Consider the following 25,000-nt stretch of genomic DNA (forward strand, 5'->3'; position numbering starts at 1 on the left):
AAAAATGAGTTATCTATTGAAGCGGATGCAAAACATGATTAACTATCTGTCCAATGAAAATCAGAACATTTGTCCTATTTTTTCTGATTTTATTAGAAAATTTCAATGATGCAGACAGTGGAAATGGCAAAAATGCGTTGCCCCAAAGTGAACTGAGAGCACCCTTAGAGATAAAGACAAAAAGTCTGTTTCGGTCATGAAAACTGATTTTGTGCGAAATAATCTTATGTGTGTTGGTTTTTTCGATTCAAAACAGTTCTTCGGCTCGCCACAAATTAATATCTGATAAATAAAATGATAAAAAACGTTCCCGTGGCTAAAAACTTTATATTTCGGATTGTAGCCATTTGTTAAAATTTCGCTCCTCCAGACTGAACCGAATCCCTTGAGTTTTGTTTTCCAATTTACTCAAGGGGATGTTAGAACTTTTAACATTTAACGATAAAAGATACTTTATTTTATTGCTTACTGTCGTTTAGAACGCAACCGGTAAGTAACATTCAAAGATATTCCGGATTTCAAAAGTGCGAAATTTGTATGGCTCGGTTCACTCTGGCTCAATGAAAAAAAAAACATTTTCCAAGCATCAGCCATACTCGTTGGGTGCTGCTCGTAAAGCGCCTATTAGTAGGGTCCTATGTTTAGAACAAATGACCCAGGCAAATGTTAGCACATGGCAATTTTTTAAATATTTTGGTTCGACCAGAGTGAACTGGGTGCAAACATATCGCTATTAAAATTCAGTTTTCGGCTTATTGTGTAATCAAAAATCGACCATAGCCTCGACGGCTTTATAAGAGTCTAAATGTGATGGTAAAATGATTAAATGAGATATCTAATAAAATGGTATCAATTGGTAGGGCTGTGAACTTTGAACTCGATTTTCTCGAAATCAAGTTTATGGCGTTTAGTTCGGTCTGGTCGCATCCCGCCCATATATAAAAATGAATGTTTGTCTGTCTGTCTGTCCCCTATAAACTCGGAAACTACTGAACCGATCATCGTCAATATTGGCATCTGAGGGTTTTTGGGGCCGGAGATGATTTCTATAATAGTTACAACCCCATCCGACTTAAGGGAGGGGGGGCTCCCATACAAAATTTGTAGTTTTTCGAAACAAATTAAAGTCATGACATCCATTTTCTCGAGATTTTTTTTCCTTTGGGCGGTTTGTTTTTCGTCTCCTTGGTCGAGGCGTCGCGAGCCAACGTCGCTAGAGGATAGTAACCATGGCATAGAATACTGATCAGTGGGAATATTTTGGCGCGTATTTCTCAACCATGCATTTTTTCGGCGATATGAAGCCTTGATGTGATTTTTTTTTCTACTTGATTCCTAGCTCATTTGTACAGCACATGGTTATGAATGACGCCTAGATGTGATCCAGATTGTCATTTTTCCGATCGAATAAAACATTATACATTATTTTTGCCAAGATCTGAAATTGAAAAGTCATGGAATCCATTTTTAGAGATTTTCTTTTCTTTGAGGGGTTTGTTATTCGTCTCTATGGTCAAGCAAACGTCGGCGTCGTCGCAAGTGGATAGTAACCAAAACATACTGTTCATTGATCGCTGGAAAAATTTAACAATCAGGTGCCTGTTTCTAAACCATGTACCTATATTTCTTATGCATGTGGGGGCGATATGCTACCTAGATATGTTTTTTCTACTTTTGTTGAACACAGCACGTGGAAATAAATGACGCCTAGATGTGACACGGATTGATATTTTATCAATCGAATCAAAAGCAATTGAAAGATTTGCAAAAATACTTCCATATTTGTTGTCCATATAGCATTTGATGTCTAAAAATTTGATTGTCCAAATTTTCATTCAAGGAACACTAGAGCATGTTCAAACATTCAACTTTTCTCTGTTACAAAAAAATAAAAAAATATGTTTTCTTCTAAAAATTGTTACTTCGGCCCAAATACACAACTGAAACGAATTTAGAAATGAAAATGAGAGCTCCCTCCTGTCAACTTACTCGGTGGGGCAAGGGCAAACGTCTAACTTTTAAGAAATTCATCTTCGAAATGATTCAATATGTTGGAAAGACCAGAAGGGATATTCCGAATGTTGCAACTGAAGCGGATATTTAAAATTCTTAAATGACTTTGTAAATGAAGGACATTTGCTTTGAACAGCATTCGTTGAAAGTGGAATAACAAACATAAATTTATACTGCTGGAATACTGCAGATATATCAATAGAACTTGATAAAACAAACATACAGAAATACGTATTAAATCCATTTTAACTCTGAAGCATCTGAAAATAAGCTTTGCATTTACACTTGCCCTAATATACGGGACAAATGTTAACTAAGAAATTTGTTTTTGTCAACATTTTTGAATATTTGAAAAACGTGGAGAAATTATTTAGTGATGTAACTGATATTTTTTGCTTTAATAAATTTAGTTAAAAAAAAAATTTGCACTGTATAAAATCGATATTTTTCAAACCATGATAAGTGTTGTTTGGGAAAACTTCAATATATAATGTCTCATGTTCACGAGTTTGGCATATGGCATGACATTTTTTTAACATAATTTTGGCGGAAAAAGGAAAGATATTCAAACTGCTTCGAAGGCGAGGATGGTGAAAAAAGCTGTTTGAAAATGTTTATTAAAAATCCTTTTCATCGTTTTTTCAAATTTCGATAGCTTCTCTTTTTTAACTCCAAAAAATACATCATCTTAAGCTAATCAGGGGCTGGAAGTGCTCCTAATATAGAATTTTAGGAATATACTCAAAAACTGTCTCGATTCACGCTATTGATCGGTTTTCAAAATTCTATTTCCATAAAGTACAATGTGCAATAAATTTCAACATGCAAATCTTTTTCTTTCAATTTGAAATTTATGTAAACTCGAGCCAGGTAAATCTGCCTACCTTCTTCAAGCAGTGTGGGACAAAATTGGAAAAGATGGGGGAGCATTTATTTTTGCAAGGTGTAGCAATGCACACCGGGTCAGCTAGTAGCTGAATGAAACTATAATTTCAAAGTAGTCGATGGCAGTATTTGAATGACCATTTCAATATTTAAAAATGAAAGACTTTGATTTCAAATACTGTGGCTGAATTCAAATGAATCATCGACTACTTTGAAATCAAAGTCTGCCATTTTTAAATATTGAAATGATCCTAACTTTTTTCATGAAATACTTAGCTGCGTGTCATGTTAGCAAAAATTGAAGCTTATGAATAGTCAAAACCAAAAATTGAAGACTCACTTCATTTTAGGCTTTTTTTAATTTTCGGATAGATTTAATGTGCAAAAATTTCTTCTTTCATACAAATTTCTGTACAAAATTGAAACGCGTTGCGATAACTCAGGAATCAACCAACTCATCTGAAATTTTACACTGTTGCTTGGTGTCCCAAAAGGCATCGAAAAAACATATGGGAGCAAAAAGTCATTTTTTGCAGCGGTCTAATGACCATGCTATGCGGTTGGTCAAAAATTTCATAATTTTGGTCGTCGCGATGCAATCGTCTGGTTGCTGTTGCATTTTTTGTGGAAAGAGAAGTAAAACACAAAGAAATTATAAGCCTTACATTTTTGGCATTGGTTGGGTTTGAAAGTTTGAATCAAAGGAGGAAGAAAGCAAAGGAGATTCTCGCTAAGCACTTAGGTACTCGCGCTTAAACAATTTTTCAGAATAAAAATAAATCGAGGCGAACGAAGTTCCCGATGAAGTAATTCCAAGACTTTTTTTGTTCGCAATCTCTAGATGGCGATAACAATGAAGAGAAAAATATGTGAACTTCCTTCAATATTTTTTATACTTAGGGTTGGTATTTACTTCTGGAATCCTACGATAATGTCTACTGACAATGCGTGTGTTGGTCATGCTGGTGATATTCATCGTCATTGATTGCTTCATTACGACGAATATCAACATTCCTCTTCTACACACGCATTTGCAGTCTCACCAATGCATTCGGTGACTTCTCATCGAAGTTTTAATAGTAACTAACAAGTTACACTTCCTCAATGTTTACGATCCGACACCGTACCTTCGCCATATGCTCTTTTTTTTGTTTTCTCGATGACTTTCTGGCTTGTTCGACCTTCCGTGATTTGCTTGGCGCCTTTTTTCGAAGACTTTCTTGCTACTGGACGCCTTTCATGCAATTACATACATGGAATTCCATCTTGTTTCCTGAATCGAAGACCTTCCAGCGGCTTTTGGACCAGCAACCTTCAATAATTCCGGCTCAATCAATTTTTTAGCTTTGGTTCGATGATCTCCCCTGGACTCCGAGTCTAAAACCTTATTCGGCTCCGCTTGACGCTCTTCCTTTGGGTCGACGCCTTAACATTGACTCAACAACTTACTGTATGGCTCCGAGCTCGACGATCTTTCTGTGGCTCCGGCGCAACAACCACCTAAAGGCTCCAGCCTGCTGCCTTGTACCTCGGATTTGGCTTGAGGGTTTTCCTCCCGGGGGATTTCACTCATCATCGAAGAATAAACAACACCTTAGAGTAAGCTTGAGCCAAGAACGATAAGGCTAGTCGAATAAATACTACGATCACAAAGAAACCTCCCACTTTCATAGGGGTCGTGCACACTGGGATGTCTTCCCACCCTTTAGGCTATCGTTTACCTCTAAATCGGTTGCACGTTAAAAGAACTTCGAACGCCCTGTCGCTTAGAGCAATTCGTCTACTGCTGGGTTTGTGGTATATCTTCGACACCGCACCTTGGTGGCTGTAGACAGTCAGATCTTCGTACAGTACTAGAACGGCTGGATATCACCATGTTGTTTGTAGTCGCACCTGCACACTTAGAAAAATCAACGTAGATTTACATGAAACTACATGGGTAGAAAGGAATCGGCCATTTGCATGCGATAATACTGGTTGTTTCATGTAAATTTTCGTCAGCATTCAATGCTGTTGTTGAATGTAGGTTTACATGATCTATCTCACCCCATGAATCTTATTAGACAGGGGATGGTTACTGAATCAAAACAAAAAACACTTTTTGTGCAGAGAAAATTTTTTATTCCACTTGAAACACACTTACACATGGAATTGAAAAAAAAATTACATTTGGTTTAAATACTCCCGAACACTGTTTTGTTTTCACTGATTCCACCGACGAAAACGACGGCTGGTGCGAAAATATGCTGTTGCACAGTTGGAGCTCCAAAGATTGTTAAATTTCCAGGCATCTAATTTCTCAGCTTCGGTTTCCTGCAAATGTCATAAACCAGTGTTAACATGTTATATGTCACTTATTTTCAAAATTGTTTACCTCTAATTAGAAAACACAATTCTATTGAATAAAAAACTGCCAACAGTTTCCGACGCAGAACGGGACGAGAATCTAACAGAAGTAAAAACAAAACAAAACTGACAAACTGACGCTGGCGCTGGATTTAGCATGCATTTTCATGTAATTTCCCTTGTAAAGGTCAAGATGCTATACTCTTTTTCAATATTCTTCCAGCGCTGGTGTTAAAATGTAAAATCACTTGTAATGTAAGGTTACATTTTTTTATCTGTGTGATGTTCCAACTCAAATGTTTCTGGATGGCAACACTGCGAAATCTGGTAGCGGAATCAGTGCTCTTTTTGCTCAAAAATTCTCGAGTACCTTTGCTACTGCTTCAACATCCCCAGAACATGTGGAGAGTGCTGTTAGGAATGTTTCGCCACTCGGCTATGAGCACGATTGTAGTAGAGGTTGCGGTCTTATCTAAAGCAGCGCCAAAATTCAAAACTCCCTCTCTACTGGGCCGGACGGTGTAGCATCTACCTTTTTAAAACGTTTAATGCCTGTGTTTTCATTAACCGGTTTAAAAAGGTAGAATTTTTGAGCAAAGAGAGCACTGATTCCTGTGAGTCCATCTTTCAAGCTTCTCTTGACAAAGCCACATACCCTTCACTGTGGAAGAAAGCTTACATGTTTCTGGTCCATAAAAAGGGGGATCAGAGAGATATCAACAACTATAGAGGAATTTATGATTTATGTGCAATCTCCAAACTATTCGAATTAGTCGCCATGGATCCGATTTTCTCGTACTGTAAGCAACATTTTTCAATCAATCAGCACGGTTTTATGCCCAAACGCTCAACGCCAACTAACCTGTTGACCTTCACCTCATACGTACACGAAAGTTTTGCTGCTAAGTCTCAAACTGACGCCATTTATACCGATTTGTCAGCATCGTTCGATAAGGTGAACCACGATATCGCCATTGGTACTGGCGACGTAAATTGACAGTTCGCACTGGAGACATTCTCTCCAGTCAGTTCTTTGCCTCCTCCGGTGTGCCCCAAGGTAGTCACCTAAGACCAACTATCTTCTTAATCTATTTTAACGATGTGTGTTGCGTGGCAAAATATGCCCTCGAAGTTTATTGGCAATATCGTTAGTAATATAAGTGAAACTCTTTGAGATTCTTGGAAACTCAGTGTAAGCGGCGCTTCTTGACCTAAGATAGAGAGGGCGTCCTTAAAGTGGAATGGCTAACTAACGTATGGCCGGCTGCGTTCCCCAAAGAATGGTGAAATTACTCTCTCGGTATTTTTGCATTGTCTATGCGGACGGTTTTAGGAAAACCTCCTAGGGGAAGCGGTTGGGGAAGTTTTCTTGAAAACAAGGAAGACTTTAATATGCTCTCTATTCCTTGAACCTTACGAGAAGCCAGTCGTGAATAAAGCGTAGTATATACTTGAAAAATTGTCGGTTGAAAGTCGGTCGTAGCAATTGATCAACTAACTTGAATTTGGTTGTCGTATGTTGAGCGCGAAAAGCTCAAGAAAATAGATCACGGAAGTTTGGAAAGTGAAAAGTGGAATCACACGCAGGAAACCAACTAGTCGTGGAACCAGTGGAGGCTACTACGACGACCTATGTGTGGACACCCGGAGGACGGAACTTGGCAATACGTTGGTAAGTCATTTTACTTTTTGGACATTCTCGAAGTCTTTGGGATTGAGATGCGCTTACACGAATTTTCAAAGAGCCGATCTTGATTCCCAACGATATTGCCAATTCGCTTCTTCCCTTTTTAGAGCGCGAAAATAAAAACTGTCCCCCCCTGGGGTAAGAGTCCGGGCAAATTCACTGGTCCGCTAGCACATCCCCATTAGCGGTTGGCGCATAAGTGCTTGCGGTAAATTCGCAACTTTAAAAATAAAGGGAAATCGATCCACTAGGTAACATGTGTTCTTACTCCTCGACTACCCAAAACTTTGTTATGCTGATGATCTTAAACTGTTCTACACCATAAACGGTCAGGACGACATTGATTTTTTGCAAAACCAGTTCAATCTTTTCGCATAGTGCAGGGGTGCGATATCAACTGCCTGCCTCTGAATCATAGTTAATATGCAGTCATCAGTTTCTCTCGAAGACGGCAGCCTTTTTGTGCGGAGTACTTCTTAGGAGATGAGTCCATTGCGCGGGTGGGCCACATCAATGATTTGGGCGTAATACTCGACCGTAAGCTGGAATTCAAAACACATACGAACTACGTTGTCGATGAAGCTTCTTGAAGCCTCGGATTTTTATTTCGAGTGGCCAAGGAATTCAAGGACGTGTACTGCCTGGAGAGCCTGTATTGCAGCATAGTTCGATCCATTCTCGAATACGCATCAGCTGTCTAGTGTCCCTACTACCAGAACGGTAACGAGCGGTGTCTTCGCAACAAATTTTGTTCCGGAGATCATCAGAATATGTTCTTACAAAATACAAATTATTTCTCCCATAAAACACAATACATTATATCTTTTGTAACTCTACACAAAACACAAATACATACAAACCAAGAAGGTATAAATACAACACACAAATTTTTTACAAGAACTCTTGAATTATAATTGTCACTCTAAAACCACGCGTTTTTAATTAGTCGAACCGAAATTTCACCAAGCTAAGTCCCAAGTTAAGCCCAAAGTTTTCTGAGACTTTCAATTACGGGAACCATAAATTTCCCAGTAAATTCGTCGGTTACAGTGCGCGGATATTGTCGCTAACATTCTGGTGCCGAAACCCGGGAAGAAATTCCCTAAAATTGTGCTGGAAGAGCAACCACGTGTAGTGAAGTTACGGTTCCTCATAATCCTAGCCCGATCTTACCAATTGTCGTCGGTGCTAGTTCTTTATTCGATACCGTTACAAAATTCGCGATTGGATTGCAAGAATCCAGCTTAGTGTTGCTGCCACTGTAAAATTGTGAAATTTCGAGAAAAAAGTGGTTAATAGAGTGATATTGGCTCACAAAATGGCTCCGTCAAAGAAAGTCGTGAAAAAGAATACGTTGCCATTAGAAACGCTGATTCGTAGAAGAAATAATATTCTGGGATCTGCTAAATTGATCCAGGAGTTTGACTCCAATTACGTTGTGGAACAAGCAATTCAAGTTCCAGTGCGAATCGAGCGTTTGGATGAGCTATGGGATCGCTTCGAAAGCGTCCAAGAAGAAATCGAGCTAATGGAAGGTGAAGAAGAAGTGTTCGCAGAATCTCGACAAACGTTTCAGACTCTGTACTATGAGCTGAAAGCCTCGCTAAATGGTAAAATTCCGAGATCTGCATCACCTGTCCTTAGCCGAAGAATTCCCGAAAGTGTCGTGCCCCCTGTGAACCCCACTCTTTCTGTGAAACTTCCTGAACTAAAACTCCCTGAATTCCACGGAAATCCCGAAGAATGGATCGAGTTCAGAGATCTTTTCAAATCAGTGATTCACATGAACAATTTGATCTCTCCAGTGCAAAAATTGCACTATTTGCGTGGTTCTTTGAAGGGTGAAGCCTCTCGTATCATTTCCTCAATTGCGATCTCTGCCGACAATTACGCGATCCATTGGAAAGCTATTTGTGATCGATACGAGAACAAAAACTTTCTCATCAAGCGTCATATGTCAGCCATTTTGAAAATCCCCTCAATTAGGCGGGAATCTGCAGTTGGGTTGGCTGAACTAGCTGATGAGTTCAACCGACACGTGGGAATTCTCGATAAGTTGGAGCAGTCTAGTGAACACTGGAACTCATTCCTCGTTGAGCATTTGAGTACCTTACTCGATGAAAAGTCCCTTATGGAGTGGGAAACACAGTGCCAAGAACAGGAATCTCCCACTTACTCCCAGTTGTATGAGTTCATCCATAAGAGGTCTCGAATGCTCCAAAAGTGTAAAGTGTTAACCAACACGAACACAAGTGTGCAAATGAAGAACACTAGAGGAAAATCCTCTGCATCTCATGTCGTATCGGAAAATGTTGTGAAGTGCCTAAGTTGTAAGCAGGCACATCAACTCTCGCAGTGCCCCACTTTTCTCAAGCTTACTCCGAACTCTCGCCTAAACTTTATCAAAACCCATCGTCTTTGTATCAATTGCTTGAGAAGTGGGCACTTAGCGAAAGACTGTCGCAGTAGTGTGTGTAGAAGTTGTGCCAAGAAACATCATACATTGCTTCATCTCCCTCCTCGAAACTTTAATGGCACAACTTCTGAAGAAGTAAGTGAAAGTGAGACTCCACAAACCTGCATAGCTGTATCGACTGCTGCGACTACCAACACATCATCAGCACAATCGTTCTCGGTATCGCGAGCACCGCCGGTGGTGCGATCGTGTCCGTCAAATTCGTCGTCGCCGGTTACCCACACCCGATCGAGTGGTGAATCGTCGTTTGGGTTGCTCTCACGGTCGGGAGAGCAGGTTGTCGAATGCCCTCCTCTCGCGTCGCAGCAATATTCGTCGTCATTCGAAAATGAACCACCCCAAGAACAGCCCACATCACTCACACAAGTCACTTCTCCGGAAAATGCCACCTTATTCCTATCTACCGCTCTGGTGCGAATATTGGATCGCCACGGTAATTATCATCTCGCACGCGCTTTGCTCGATAGTGGATCGCAATCAAATTTTATATCCGAATCGTTATGCCAACGTTTGGATTTGAAGCGCAACAAAATTAACTTACCCATCTGCGGTATCGGACAAGCAACAGTTAATGTCCATTACAAAGTGCATGCAAAAATCACTTCTCGTTTTAATCAAACCGAATTTACACTCGACTGTCTCGTTTTGCAAAACTAACGGTTTGTTTGCCCAGTCGAAACGTTAATATTTCTGACTGGAAAATTCCTCGCAACATTTCTCTTGCTGATCCGAAATTCAATATTACCCACGGAATCGATCTATTAATTGGCGCTGAACTGTTCTTCTCGCTTCTCGAATCACACCAAATCCTCCTAGGCGACGGACTGCCATTGTTACAGCGCACAGTTCTGGGGTATGTAGTTTCCGGAAAATCGATTTCCCAATCCGTGAACACCTCGATATGCAACACCGCCATAATGCAGCCACCGGACTTAAACGAACAACTCGAACGCTTTTGGCAAGTGGACAATTTCGACGTCGGAAATGCGTTAACCGCGGATGAAAAGGAGGTAGAAACGCACTTCGAAAAAACGTTTTCGCAGAGTAACGACGGCCGATATGTGGTTCGACTACCTCTTCGCGAAGAACTAGTTCCATTGTTGGGTGACTCATACAGCAAAGCTGTTCGTCGTTTTTTGCTATTGGAGAAGAGGCTGTCAGCTGATCAGCTATTGCGAGAAGATTACGAGAAGTTTATGCAGGAGTATGTGATGTTGGGCCATATGGAAGTGTGCCGTCGCGTCGCGGGCCCGCAGTTCTTTCATCCGCACCATGCAGTGCGACGCCCTGATAATACCACCACCAAAACACGAGTCGTGTTCGATGCCAGCTGCAAGGCATCGGGTCAGCTGTCCCTGAACGACGTTCTCCACACAGGCCCGACGGTACAAAGGGCTCTTCTATCTACAGTTGTCAACTTTCGAAAGCCGAAGTATGTCTTTACAGCAGACATAGAAAAAATGTTTCGCCAAGTATGGGTGCATCCAGACAAAAGAAAATATCAACAGATCATTTGGCGAAAAGATCCCTCCTTACCCCTCCAAGTCTACCAAATCAAGACTGTAACATACGGTCTAGCCAGTTCACCGTATCATGCTGCGCGCGTACTCAACCAGCTTGCCGCCGATTATCATCATGACCCCCTCGCCTCCTCAATTGTAAAGCATCGAACGTACGTGGATGATACATTAGCTGGATATGATGGTTTAGCCGAAACAACCGAAGCCTGTCGTCAACTTGTGGAGATGCTGAAAAAAGCTGGTTTTACTTTGCGCAAGTGGTGTAGCAATCATCCAAAGGTTCTCGAATATGTCCCCGAAGAACTTTGGAATCATTCGTCGCAGACCGAGATCAGTCGGTCCACAACAACAACAAAAACTCTTGGCCTTTTGTGGAACCCCGAAACAGATACATTCAGTTTCAAAATTCCCTTCTTGTGTACCGCCAACCCAGTAACGAAACGTGTGGTAGTATCCGAAATGTCGCAATTGTATGACCCCATGGGTCTCGTCGGGCCTGTAGTAGTCAGCTGTAAAGTGTTCGTGCAACGGCTATGGGCTGCAAGTGTCGAGTGGGATGCTCCACTTTCCGAAGACGATCGCTCCTGGTGGAATGAATTTCGTGTTGGGATACAAGATATCCAACGTCTCTCCATCCCCCGTCGTGTTTTGGCTAACGTCGATAATAAGTACACATTGCATTGTTTCTGTGATGCGTCGGAACGCGCCTATGGATGCTGTTTGTATGTGGTAAGCAAGGGATCAGATGATCGTTCTCATAGCCAGCTGTTGATCGCTCAGTCTCGCGGCGCACCTCTTCGTAATCTGACCATTTCGAGACTTGAGCTGTGTGCGGCAGTTCTAGCCAGCCAGATGATGGAAAAACTACGGACAACAACAGAATTCGATGGACCAACGGTGTTTTGGTCCGACTCAACTGTCGTGCTACACTGGATTCGATCTCCACCCCCAGATTGGAAGCCCTTCGTATCGAATCGAATTGCCGAAATTCAGCGGTCTTTTTTTTTTTTTTTGTATGGGTTTATGAGCTACCTGGCTGACCCGGAAAGGAAAAACAGATCGGGGGACAGAAGAGGAAAATTTACATGAGATTAGAATAGCTTAGAGTAGGATAGCGGCAACAGAGCCCGAGGATTCTGAAGCACCAGTTTAGGGAAGCGTTAAGATAGTGCTCGACGGACTGGGACAATTGGGCCCTACATGAGCTTCGAGTTAACCCAACTTCCAATTCAACCGAGCAGTAACAGTATGGTAGCAAAAGTTATCATATGCTTACGTCTCGATATCATTGTCAGAAGGGTTCACTATCTTACCGTAGTTGAGTTATCCCTACCTGCCACCTAACCTTACTCGATGCAATAACTTTGAATTTATTATCGTTTTAGATTGACTAGAAAACATATTTTTCGAATTCAGAACAAAACATCTAGATAAGAAGCTATCTCTCAATGCAGCAATTAATAGAATTTCGCTAAACACAAATAATAATTGTACCAAATGTTTTGGAAATTAAAAAATAATATAGAGATACAACTATGAATTGCATGTTCAATATCTTTTGTACTATCATTGACTTATCAAAATAACAGAATTTAAACCATAATGCAAATGGCGATGCTGTTCTTCTAAAACCTCATTGCTAATTTGGAACAACTTCTCAAACAACTTTCCTCAATCTTTGGTTTGGTTAAAATGAATGTCAATTTTTAAAACCCCGATATTATTTTCCTGGACGAGTAGGTTCTTGTTTATCAGAATCATACCTTCTATCTTCTACATTCCTTATTTGAATTTCAAACCTAATCAAGCTATAAGATCGAACTACAATAAAAAAGTATTAAAACGAGAAAGAACTATGCTGTTCTTCTAAAATCTCGAACATTTCAACTTCACAGAACAACTTTCTTCAATCTTTTTCAGATGAAATAAATTACACTCCTATTTATAAATCTCTAATATTATTTTGCTGTGCTATCATCTATCTTTTACTTCATTATTTGAATTTCATACCTAACCAAAAAATATACAATTCTATCAAAAAGTTTTGAAACGCAAAGGAAATATTTTGACAGAAAACTATCTAAACAGCACCTTAATCCAATAAGCCTCTAGTTCTTGTAAAATGCTTGATTTAAGAATAAGCCTTCGAAATTCATACACCGCAAATGCACACTTACTAGAGCATTGAAGAGAAGGAAACTGTTACTTTACCTTGCCTAGTAGCACATTGAACATTGAATACCTAACCATGCCAATTGTTAACATCCTCATCCATCTAATTCTTGTACAATTATATTGCCTATCTAATTTTGGCAGGTATCATTCATTTACAATACTGTCTATTCTAATCTAACTTGCGCATAATGGAAAAGTGGAAATATCAACATTAAAACAACAAATTGTGATATTTCCACTGCGCAATGCTGTTGTTGTCCAACGGAAGGGAGGGCAAGTGTTTCAACTCCCATTCACCTTATCAACATGGATCATCAAAGAAAAAGTATACGATATTGAATCACATTTTAATTTATTTTCTATGATCTCATATCGAATAAGGCTACGTGCAACCGCCCTCTCAGGTTTATGTTAGTTTAGGGTCTGTTTCCAAACCTTCAACTTCCATAAACACAGTAATGCACGCCGTCGCCGTGACCCATTACAGCCTAGGGTACGGAATTGCCGAAATTCAGCGGTCAACAAAAAACTCCCAGTGGAGACACATTCGCACCGATGTCAACCCAGCTGATATCCTTTCAGCGAAGGATTTTTACGTTTGGACGGTCGATTGCGCAATTTGAACAAATCGTTCGATTCCAAACACCCATACATTCTCCCAGCCAACGGAAAACTAAGTTTGCTGCTGGCACGATCATTGCATCTGCAAACTGCTCACTCAGGACCATCTCTCCTACTCGCAACGATGAGACAGCGCTTTTGGCCCTTGCAAGGCCGAATCCTAGTCCGCAAGATAGTCAGAAATTGCGTGACTTGTTTTCGCTGTCGACCTACACCAGCACACCAACAAATGGGTCCTCTACCGGCAGTGCGACTTACTCCAGCTCGAGTATTTTCCAGATGTGGTCTTGACTACTGCGGGCCATTTAACGTTCGTCCGTTGTACGGGAGGGGGGCAAGCCTAAAAATGTATGTCGCGGTATTCGTTTGCCTTTCGGTTAAGGCAGTCCATTTCGAAGTCGTTCCGAACCTAACGTCGTCTGCGTGTATAAATGCGATCAAACGGTTCGTGGGTCGCCGCGGTCGGTTACTCGAATTGCATTGCGACAATGCAACAACCTTCGTCGGCGCTAACTCCGAAATGAAAGCAATTCGTCAGCAGTACCTGCAGCAGTTCCGCACGAATCAATGGAACAACTATTGTCTTGATTCGGGCATCTCGTTCCACTTCATTCCGGCTAGATCCCCACATTTTGGTGGACTGTGGGAGGCGGGGGTTAAGTCATTCAAATACCATTTCCGTCGCATATTCGGAGGACGATCGTACACCTACGATGAGTTCTCGAAAGCTGTAGGCCAGATAGAAGGTACCCTCAACTCTCGGCCTCTCATCCCCCTCACAGACCACCCCGACGACCTTGAAGTGATGACGCCAGGACATTTCATCATTGGGGAACCATTGTTCTCAATCCCCGAGCCCGAAATAGCAGAACCGGTGAAAAGGCTGACTAGACTACAAGAAACACGTCGATTCCAACAACAACTCTGGAAGCGCTGGTCCAGAGATTACGTTAGCCAACTTCAACAGCGATCCAAATGGCGACAGGCGGTCAAAAATGTCGACGTGGGAAATCTCGTCCTTCTGCGACACGACAATCTACTCACGTACCAATGGAACCTCGGCCGAGTAGACGAAACGATCAAAGGCGAAGATGGGCTGGTGCGCGTAGTGCTGGTCCGAACTGCGCGTGGTGTGTTCCAAACCAAGAAGGTATAAATACAACACACAAATTTTGTACAAGAACTCTTGAATTATAATTGTCACTCTAAAACCACGCGTTTTTAATTAGTCGAACCGAAATTTCACAAAGCTAAGTCCCAAGTTAAGCCCAAAGTTTTCTGAGACTATCAATTACGGGAACCATAAATTTCCCAGTAAATTCGTCGGTTACAGTGCGCGGATATTGTCGCTAACAAGCGGCTCCTGACTATCCAGGGGAATCCCAGAAAAAAGAAAAACAAAATTGGATAGAGCGTTGAGTGACTTCTCGATGAACAAAAATTCTTTTTGGCACATTTAAACTCCCGCAGACAAAATTTCAACAAAATAGACAAAAAACCTACCCCATACCCTGTAAAAAGTACCCCTGTCTTCACTACTCCAAAACATTCAATTTCTTCATCAAGGAGTTGTGTAGTATTCTTTATAGGCTACCAAAACCTCCACAGATATGTTGTAAATGGCTTAAACCGCCCTCAAAGGCTGACAAGTTTTGAAGGCTGTTTAACATTCTAAGGAACTTGTAGTTGTTTGGGATGGTTCAAATGAAAAAAAAAAAAAAATCTTGCTTCAAGTGCTTTCAAAGCACGGCCAACAGCAAATTTTTTTCGCCAGTAACCAAACTATTGTTCAATGTTTCTTCCTTCTTATTCTCTTGGAAGATGAAATCTTGGTTCAATACGTTCTACAACCCAACATGTCTTACATTGATCTTTTTCCTTTCCGCAGCCCTGGATGGCATCGGCAGCAATGGCCCTGAGCTCGGTGTCGGTGGTGTGTTCCTCGTTGATGCTGAAACTGTACCGGAAGCCCACAAAGGCGGCCCTCCAAACGGCCGAATACACAGCCCTGGTCCAAGCAGGAGCTCTCATGGATCCGGAAACGGTTTCCATCCACCGGGGCCTCGATGACATCCCACGGCCTAACTTTGGCCGTTCGACCAGCTCTACCTTGGCTAAGTATGGAGATGTAGTGCGGTGTTGAAGCTTGATTTATCGTTGCCGTGTGGTATTTCGGTGTCTGCTTTTTTTGTTTAAAGGGCTCCTTTCTGTTTTGTTTCGAGTTGTTTAACTTAATCTTTATTTCGTTTTTGTTTATTTCAGTTTTCTCAGAGCACCTCTGAATAATTGAAGCACTGCCCCTCACCTTAACAAATAACGTTACATTATAGTTTTAAGAAAATCAAATTCTTAACACGAGTTATTGCGTTACTAACCAATAGGAACTAGTCGAACCGTTTACTAAAACTGTGTATTAACAAGATAAGCGAGCGCCATGCTCCATTTCTCCACTATTAGGAAAGTTTATATTTAGTTCAGGGCTTTTCATTTAAATTTCTTCAAGTATTTTGATTGGAATAAGTAGGTTTAAAGAATGTCAGTATTCCATTTATTAAAAGTTAAAAAATAAAGCGAATTAACCAAATAAATAAATGCACTACCAAAATGCACCTTTTTAAGTTTTCCTTCTAAAAAGCATGCTTTCACAATTATGATTTCGACTTAACAATCATCAAGGTATTTAAAAAAAAATGTTCGTACTATTCCAACTCGAAACTTTCCTATACTAATCGCAATTATTTTCATCTCTTCGAAAAACCACGTCATCAAAAGGTTGTTCGGTCGTGGAAATGCCGTCAAGGATAGCAACGACGATCGGCTTCTGGCTTCCAGTGCCCTGATTGACGAGGATGATTACCAGGTGAAAATAGTTAAATCAACCAATTCGGTGTATAAAGACGCAACCGAACTGAAGGAACTGTAAAATCGAAAAAACCGTTACTTACCAGAAATTTACCGCCATCCGAAAGCATTGAAAGCTGGTTAAACTACCAAAAAGCAAATCTCCGTTCAGCATTTGTTTCGGTTGGGAAGTTCCTTAAAAAAATTAATGATGATTGGAAACTCTCAACCGGAAGGCAGCCATAATTGCTGATCAAAAAAATTTTTTTTAAGTTGATTCTCCTCACTTTGAGTAATTATTCAATTTTTTCATTTTTTATGTAAGGACTAAAACAAACCATTCAGTGAATTATTTTGTGATATTGTCTTGCAAGTAAACTGCAAAAAAGTTGAGGCAGAAAAAGATGATTTTTGTTTAAGTGTATTATTAGTTTTTCGATAATTTAGATTGTATTTTTTCGAGGTTTTTTTAAAGTACTTATTTGAACGACGGGCACAAAACGAGCAAGCCGAATTATTTATCAGTTGAAGGAAAGTAAGATGTGAATAGATAGTTTATAAATAAAAAAAACTTATGTAAATACAGATTTCTATTGAAAATAAACATAAATTTGTATTTCGTCGAAAGAAATTCCTTCTCACCTCATCAAAAACTTCTAAATCTTCAGCGGATGATTCAAATAGAAGATTCAGAAATCGAATTCCAAATTCAGTTTAAAACTAAGATTTTAAAACCAAAATTCAAATTCAAAGTCAGAATAAAGACCAAGATTTCGGATTCAGCTGTCAGATCCAGATTTCAGATTCAGATTTCAGATTCAAATTTTAAGATTCAGATTCAGATATCAGATTCCAGAATTAGATTTCAAATTCATATTTCAGATTCACATTCAGGAATACATTTCAGATTTTAGATTCAGATTCGGACTCCAGATTCAGATTTTCGATACAGATTCTGATTTCAGATTCAGATTAAGATTTCAGATTTCAGATTCAGATTTCAGATTTCAGATTCAGATTTCAGATTCAGATTTCAGATTCAGTTTTCGGAATCAGATTTCAGATTCAGATTCAGATTTCAGATTCAGATTTAAGTTTCAGATTTCAGATTTCAGATTCAGATTTCAGATTCAGATTTCAGATTCAGATTTCAGATTCAGAGTTCAGATTCAGGTTTCAGATTCAGATTTCAGATTCAGATTTCAGATTCAGATTTCATATTCAGATTTCAGATGTAGATTCAGATTTTAGATTTTGATTTCAGATTCAAAGTTTAGATTTAGATTCCAGATTTAGATTCTGATTTCACAAAAGATTTCAGTTTCAGATTTCAGATTTCAGATTCAGATTTCAGATTCAGATTTCAGATTCAGATTTCAGATTCAGATTTCAGATTTCAGATTCAGATTTCAGATTCAGAATATTTTAGATTCAGATTCAGATTTCAGATTCAGCTTTCAGATTCAGATTTCAGATTCAGATTCAGATTTCAGATTCAGATTCAGATTTCAGATTCAGGTTTCAGATTCAGATTTCAGATTCAGATTTCAGATTCAGATTTCAGAATCAGATTTCAGATTTAGATTTTAAATTATGGTCTCAGATTCAGATTGTTTAGTAGTATGATTTCTAATAAGGGAAGTTCTCAAATAACTATACACCGTTAAAAACATCAATTGTTCAAAAAGTTTATTTCTTAATTACATAATATTGCAACACCGTCATCAGTTCTGAAAACACTCACATAATAACAGTAGATTTTGAATCGAAATCTTAAATTAAAATTAAGGAAAACATGCTTACAATCTAGTTTTTTCAGTGGTTTTCGTAGCTGTTTGACTTATCAATTGAATATTTTGCAACGCTCACAGCAGGGGATATCCATATTTTGACAGTTACTGTTGAGAAATGGAGGAATCAAATGAAGTTCATGTTTTAACTTTATTAAAATCCTTAATATACTTACAACAAATTGACGCAGCTCATACAGATCTTATCCGGACAGTGACCGCAGCTGATCCCGCAGTGTTCGCACAGTTCCAGATTGCAGTTGGTGCACTCGGCGTGCACTAGAGACATCCGATCGCAGACCCGACACTTCCGGTCCGGTTGCTTTTCTATCCAAGCTGGACACTGTAAATTTATTCGAAATAATTGAAACATAACGTTAATGAGAAGAATTATTTAACCGTGAAGTAACACTTTTAAGAATACTTACACTGTGAGTATCGAATTGACATTCGCCACCACCTAATAAACGCACGTGTCTCAGGCATTCTCGCTGGCAGGTCTGAGTGAGCTTCTGGTTTGTTTTTGCCCCGAGAAACAGCATGTTGAGCGTTTTTTCTGTTGATTCGAATTGGGTACGTATTTGAAATCAAATCTCGATTTAAAACACATTCCTTAATCTTATGTTAGAGTAAGAATATTTTTAATAAAATGAGAATATTGTTATTGACATGCAGAGCAACCACCATCACACAAACATCGTTCATGAACTATTTTAAGTAGAATATTTGCATGCAATTTTACAAACATAAAAATAAGTCTAGAGTTTTTTTTTCTATTTATTTGAGAGGTTTTCAGCCACAGGATGGGATGGTTCGCCTCTAGGTAAGTCTAGAGTTCATCTCCGGAATTCGGAATGTTATATTTAGACATCTTGACCAAAACCCCGTACCTATTATGTTAGAATCCAATATCAGGATTGCAAAGCCATCATTTTTTGAGTTAAGAAACATTAAGGATTCGATGTGGTAAAGTACTAAATTTGGAACTCAGTTCATATATCGTTGAAATTTCCAGTTTATGAAATTTCCAGCATCAGAGAATTCAGATTTTGAAAACCTAAATAGATGCTAAACGGTTCATATTTTGGTTTTTGATTAAAGATTCTTTTATCCTTTTGTAAAATATTCAAGAATTTTAGATAATATTTAAGCCTTAATGTTTGTACTAAAAAATTTAGACCATGCTTTGTTATCCGACCTTATAAAAATTTAAAATTTTAACCGAGCCATAGGTGAATACATTGAAAAATAGAACATGTAATTCCCAAATTTCCGATGATAAAACACTTACGTTCAATTTGGCGCATCTTCCGCTGGTCCTGTTGGTCGATCCGTTGCTGGCTGATGAACATCTTTCTCTGCAATGCAAATGGGCCATCCTCCTCTCCGTCGGCAGACCGCAACCGTTTACGACTGCAGTTGAAGTCCATGGTCATCATCAGTGTGTCACACATAATCGACGGTAGAAGTAAGGGATCACCGAAACGAATGGGATAGGATTACTTCCGGTTTTATAACTTATAACTTAAATTTGATTTTAAATTTTAAAATACACAATTTGACAATGTTTTGGAAATCGCGCGAAAATGCAACAAGTGCAGCCGTTAGCACCAGCTATTTTTGCCACAGTTGACTTTTACACCAAGAAAAAACATCAAATAGGAATTTGATTTCAAATCAGGGTGGCTGCGAAAATTAATATTTTAAATTCTAAAAATGACAATGCAAATTATTTTAAACAAAAAAAAAATCAGGCCTAGATTTCATCTGATTCAGCCATGATTGTTGTGAAAATGTTTTTTTGTAAATTCGAAACATGAATTAATTGAAAACGCATAAAACGTCTGAATTTGGATGTATTTCTAAGAAAAATGGTCATTCATGTGAAAAAATTGATAAACAGTGAGCCCTTTTTAAAGAAAAAACACTTAAAAAACATCAAACACAATGAAAAACATGAAAATAAACAAAATCTTGCAGAAAAAATTAAATAAATTATCAAGACGTGATAAACACGTGAAGGGAAGCGTAAAATTATTAAATTTCTTATTTGAATCCTTTTTTGTCCTTTGAGTATAATTTGTCATGTAGTCTTTTTTGTCATTTTTGTCATTTTTGTCATTTTTGTCATTTTTGTCATTTTTGTGATTTTTGTAATTTTTGTGATATTTGTGCTTTTTTTTCTTTTTGTCATTTTTGTCATTTTTGTTATTTTTGTCATTTTTGTCACTTTTGTCACTTTTGTCATTTTTGTCATTTTTGTCATTTTTGTCATTTTTGTCATTTTTGTCATTTTTGTCATTTTTGTCATTTTTGTCATTTTTGTCATTTTTGTCATTTTTGTCATTTTTGTCATTTTTGTCATTTTTGTCATTTTTGTCATTTTTGTCATTTTTGTCATTTTTGTCATTTTTGTCATTTTTGTCATTTTTGTCATTTTTGTCATTTTTGTCATTTTTGTCATTTTTGTCATTTTTGTCATTTTTGTCATTTTTGTCATTTTTGTCATTTTTGTCATTTTTGTCATTTTTGTCATTTTTGTCATTTTTGTCATTTTTGTCATTTTTGTCATTTTTGTCATTTTTGTCATTTTTGTCATTTTTGTCATTTTTGTCATTTTTGTCATTTTTGTCATTTTTGTCATTTTTGTCATTTTTGTCATTTTTGTCATTTTTGTCATTTTTGTCATTTTTGTCATTTTTGTCATTTTTGTCATTTTTGTCATTTTTGTCATTTTTGTCATTTTTGTCATTTTTGTCATTTTTGTCATTTTTGTCATTTTTGTCATTTTTGTCATTTTTGTCATTTTTGTCATTTTTGTCATTTTTGTCATTTTTGTCATTTTTGTCATTTTTGTCATTTTTGTCATTTTTGTCATTTTTGTCATTTTTGTCATTTTTGTCATTTTTGTCATTTTTGTCATTTTTGTCATTTTTGTCATTTTTGTCATTTTTGTCATTTTTGTCATTTTTGTCATTTTTGTCATTTTTGTCATTTTTGTCATTTTTGTCATTTTTGTCATTTTTGTCATTTTTGTCATTTTTGTCATTTTTGTCATTTTTGTCATTTTTGTCATTTTTGTCATTTTTGTCATTTTTGTCATTTTTGTCATTTTTGTCATTTTTGTAATTTTTGTAATTTTTGTAATTTTTGTAATTTATGTAATTTTTGTAATTTTTGTAATTTTTGTCATTTTTATCATTTTTGTCTTTTTTGTCATTTTTGTCATTTTTGTCATTTTTGTCATTTTTATCATTTTTGTCATTTTTGTCATTTTTGTCATTTTTGTCATTTTTGTCATTTTTGTCATTTTTGTCATTTTTGTCATTTTTGTCATTTTTGTCATTTTTGTCATTTTTGTCATTTTTGTCATTTTTGTCATTTTTGTCATTTTTGTCATTTTTGTCATTTTTGTCATTTCTGTCATTTTTGTCATTTTTGTCATTTTTGTCATTTTTGTCATTTTTGTCATTTTTGTCATTTTTGTCATTTTTGTCATTTTTGTCATTTTTGTCATTTTTGTCATTTTTGTCATTTTTGTCATTTTTGTCATTTTTGTCATTTTTGTCATTTTTGTCATTTTTGTCATTTTTGTCATTTTTGTCATTTTTGTCATTTTTGTCATTTTTGTCATTTTTGTCATTTTTGTCATTTTTGTCATTTTTGTCATTTTTGTCATTTTTGTCATTTTTGTCATTTTTGTCATTTTTGTCATTTTTGTCATTTTTGTCATTTTTGTCATTTTTGTCATTTTTGTCATTTTTGTCATTTTTGTCATTTTTGTCATTTTTGTCATTTTTGTCATTTTTGTCATTTTTGTCATTTTTGTCATTTTTGTCATTTTTGTCATTTTTGTCATTTTTGTCATTTTTGTCATTTTTGTCATTTTTGTCATTTTTGTCATTTTTGTCATTTTTGTCATTTTTGTCATTTTTGTCATTTTTGTCATTTTTGTCATTTTTGTCATTTTTGTCATTTTTGTCATTTTTGTCATTTTTGTCATTTTTGTCATTTTTGTCATTTTTGTCATTTTTGTCATTTTTGTCATTTTTGTCATTTTTGTCATTTTTGTCATTTTTGTCATTTTTGTCATTTTTGTCATTTTTGTCATTTTTGTCATTTTTGTCATTTTTGTCATTTTTGTCATTTTTGTCATTTTTGTCATTTTTGTCATTTTTGTCATTTTTGTCATTTTTGTCATTTTTGTCATTTTTGTCATATTTTTGTCATTTTTGTCATTTTTGTCATTTTTGTCATTTTTGTCATTTTTGTCATTTTTGTCATTTTTGTCATTTTTGTCATTTTTGTCATTTTTGTCATTTTTGTCATTTTTGTCATTTTTGTCATTTTTGTCATTTTTGTCATTTTTGTCATTTTTGTCATTTTTGTCATTTTTGTCATTTTTGTCATTTTTGTCATTTTTGTCATTTTTGTCATTTTTGTCATTTTTGTCATTTTTGTCATTTTTGTCATTTTTGTCATTTTTGTCATTTTTGTCATTTTTGTCATTTTTGTCATTTTTGTCATTTTTGTCATTTTTGTCATTTTTGTCATTTTTGTCATTTTTGTCATTTTTGTCATTTTTGTCATTTTTGTCATTTTTGTCATTTTTGTCATTTTTGTCATTTTTGTCATTTTTGTCATTTTTGTCATTTTTGTCATTTTTGTCATTTTTGTCATTTTTGTCATTTTTGTCATTTTTGTCATTTTTGTCATTTTTGTCATTTTTGTCATTTTTGTCATTTTTGTCATTTTTGTCATTTTTGTCATTTTTGTCATTTTTGTCATTTTTATCATTTTTGTCATTTTTGTCATTTTTGTCATTTTTGTCATTTTTGTCATTTTTGTCATTTTTGTCATTTTTGTCATTTTTATCATTTTTGTCATTTTTGTCATTTTTGTCATTTTTGTCATTTTTGTCATTTTTGTAATTTTTGTCATTTTTGTCATTTTTGTCATTTTTGTCATTTTTGTCATTTTTGTCATTTTTGTCATTTTGTCATTTTTGTCATTTTTGTCATTTTTGTCATTTTTGTCATTTTTGTCATTTTTATCATTTTTGTCATTTTTATCATTTTTATCATTTTTGTCATTTTTGTCATTTTTGTCATTTTTGTCATTTTTGTCATTTTTGTCATTTTTGTCATTTTTGTCATTTTTGTCATTTTTGTCATTTTTGTCATTTTTGTCATTTTTGTCATTTTTGTCATTTTTGTCATTTTTGTCATTTTTGTCATTTTTGTCATTTTTGTCATTTTTGTCATTTTTGTCATTTTTGTCATTTTTGTCATTTTTGTCATTTTTGTCATTTTTGTCATTTTTGTCATTTTTGTCATTTTTGTCATTTTTGTCATTTTTGTCATTTTTGTCATTTTTGTCATTTTTGTCATTTTTGTCATTTTTGTCATTTTTGTCATTTTTGTCATTTTTGTCATTTTTGTCATTTTTGTCATTTTTGTCATTTTTGTCATTTTTGTCATTTTTGTCATTTTTGTCATTTTTGTCATTTTTGTCATTTTTGTCATTTTTGTCATTTTTGTCATTTTTGTCATTTTTGTAATTTTTGTCATTTTTGTCATTTTTGTCATTTTTGTCATTTTTGTCATTTTTGTCATTTTTGTCATTTTTGTCATTTTTGTCATTTTTGTCATTTTTGTCATTTTTGTCATTTTTGTCATTTTTGTCATTTTTGTCATTTTTGTCATTTTTGTCATTTTTGTCATTTTTGTCATTTTTGTCATTTTTGTCATTTTTGTCATTTTTGTCATTTTTGTCATTTTTGTCATTTTTGTCATTTTTGTCATTTTTGTCATTTTTGTCATTTTTGTCATTTTTGTCATTTTTGTCATTTTTGTCATTTTTGTCATTTTTGTCATTTTTGTCATTTTTGTCATTTTTGTCATTTTTGTCATTTTTGTCATTTTTGTCATTTTTGTCATTTTTGTCATTTTTGTCATTTTTGTCATTTTTGTCATTTTTGTCATTTTTGTCATTTTTGTCATTTTTGTCATTTTTGTCATTTTTGTCATTTTTGTCATTTTTGTCATTTTTGTCATTTTTGTCATTTTTGTCATTTTTGTCATTTTTGTCATTTTTGTCATTTTTGTCATTTTTGTCATTTTTGTCATTTTTGTCATTTTTGTCATTTTTGTCATTTTTGTCATTTTTGTCATTTTTGTCATTTTTGTCATTTTTGTCATTTTTGTCATTTTTGTCATTTTTGTCATTTTTGTCATTTTTGTCATTTTTGTCATTTTTGTCATTTTTGTCATTTTTGTCATTTTTGTCATTTTTGTCATTTTTGTCATTTTTGTCATTTTTGTCATTTTTGTCATTTTTGTCATTTTTGTCATTTTTGTCATTTTTGTCATTTTTGTCATTTTTGTCATTTTTGTCATTTTTGTTTTGTTTCTCTAACCCCACCCATCGACTCGGGATTTTAGCCGAACGAGCACATGGTCGATTGCTTCGGGTTTGCCGCAACTTACGGTCAGATGAAGAAGCAATCAGTGCCGCTCAAGGTTCCGAGCAGACCAGTTACACAGGGAGGTGTTGCTCTGTTGAAATCAATACTGATGTTATGAAATCGCTTGGTACATCTTTGTACCTGAAAATGATCACATTTTCATATGTGATGAAAGAAATT

At 36.3% G+C, this 25,000-nt stretch overlaps 2 protein-coding genes across 6 annotated transcripts in view; one reads left to right on the forward strand and one right to left on the reverse strand.

Annotated features, from left to right (window-relative positions):
• The window catches only part of LOC129747505 (copper-transporting ATPase 1), a 108,905-nt gene extending 91,765 nt beyond the window's left edge, over window positions 1–17,140 (forward strand). For 4 of the 5 annotated variants that reach the window (XM_055741758.1, XM_055741759.1, XM_055741761.1 and 1 more), the window contains 2 exons: window positions 15,612–15,841; window positions 16,496–17,140. In XM_055741758.1, the coding sequence (XP_055597733.1) occupies window positions 15,612–15,841; window positions 16,496–16,646 (381 nt within the window). In that variant the 3' untranslated portion in view covers window positions 16,647–17,140. Of the gene's footprint in view, window positions 1–15,611; window positions 15,842–15,985; window positions 16,416–16,495 lie in introns of all 5 variants that reach the window. The other variant, XR_008737515.1, reaches the window with a different exon arrangement.
• A 1,145-nt stretch (window positions 17,141–18,285) lies between these two features.
• On the reverse strand, window positions 18,286–19,921 carry LOC129749327 (uncharacterized). The gene is made up of 4 exons (XM_055744266.1): window positions 19,646–19,921; window positions 18,783–18,910; window positions 18,531–18,697; window positions 18,286–18,462 (listed from the first exon to the last, which is right to left on the reverse strand). Exons 1-4 carry the CDS (start codon window positions 19,806–19,808, stop codon window positions 18,408–18,410), a joined length of 513 nt encoding a protein of 170 aa, XP_055600241.1. The 5' UTR covers window positions 19,809–19,921; the 3' UTR covers window positions 18,286–18,407.
• Between the last annotated feature and the right edge of the window lie 5,079 nt (window positions 19,922–25,000).

This window comes from Uranotaenia lowii, chromosome 2 (genome assembly GCF_029784155.1).
Source record: "Uranotaenia lowii strain MFRU-FL chromosome 2, ASM2978415v1, whole genome shotgun sequence".
Taxonomy (NCBI): domain Eukaryota; kingdom Metazoa; phylum Arthropoda; class Insecta; order Diptera; family Culicidae; genus Uranotaenia; species Uranotaenia lowii.

Coding starts and splice junctions, on each gene's coding strand:
- LOC129749327 (XM_055744266.1), bottom strand. CDS start 19,808: ATGTGTGACACACTGATGATGACCATGGACTTCAACTGCAGTCGTAAA. Junction 18,911..19,645: donor GAAGATGCGCCAAATTGAAC/GTAAGTGTTTTA, acceptor TCGAATCAACAG/AAAAAACGCTCAACATGCTG. Junction 18,698..18,782: donor GTCAATTCGATACTCACAGT/GTAAGTATTCTT, acceptor ATAAATTTACAG/TGTCCAGCTTGGATAGAAAA.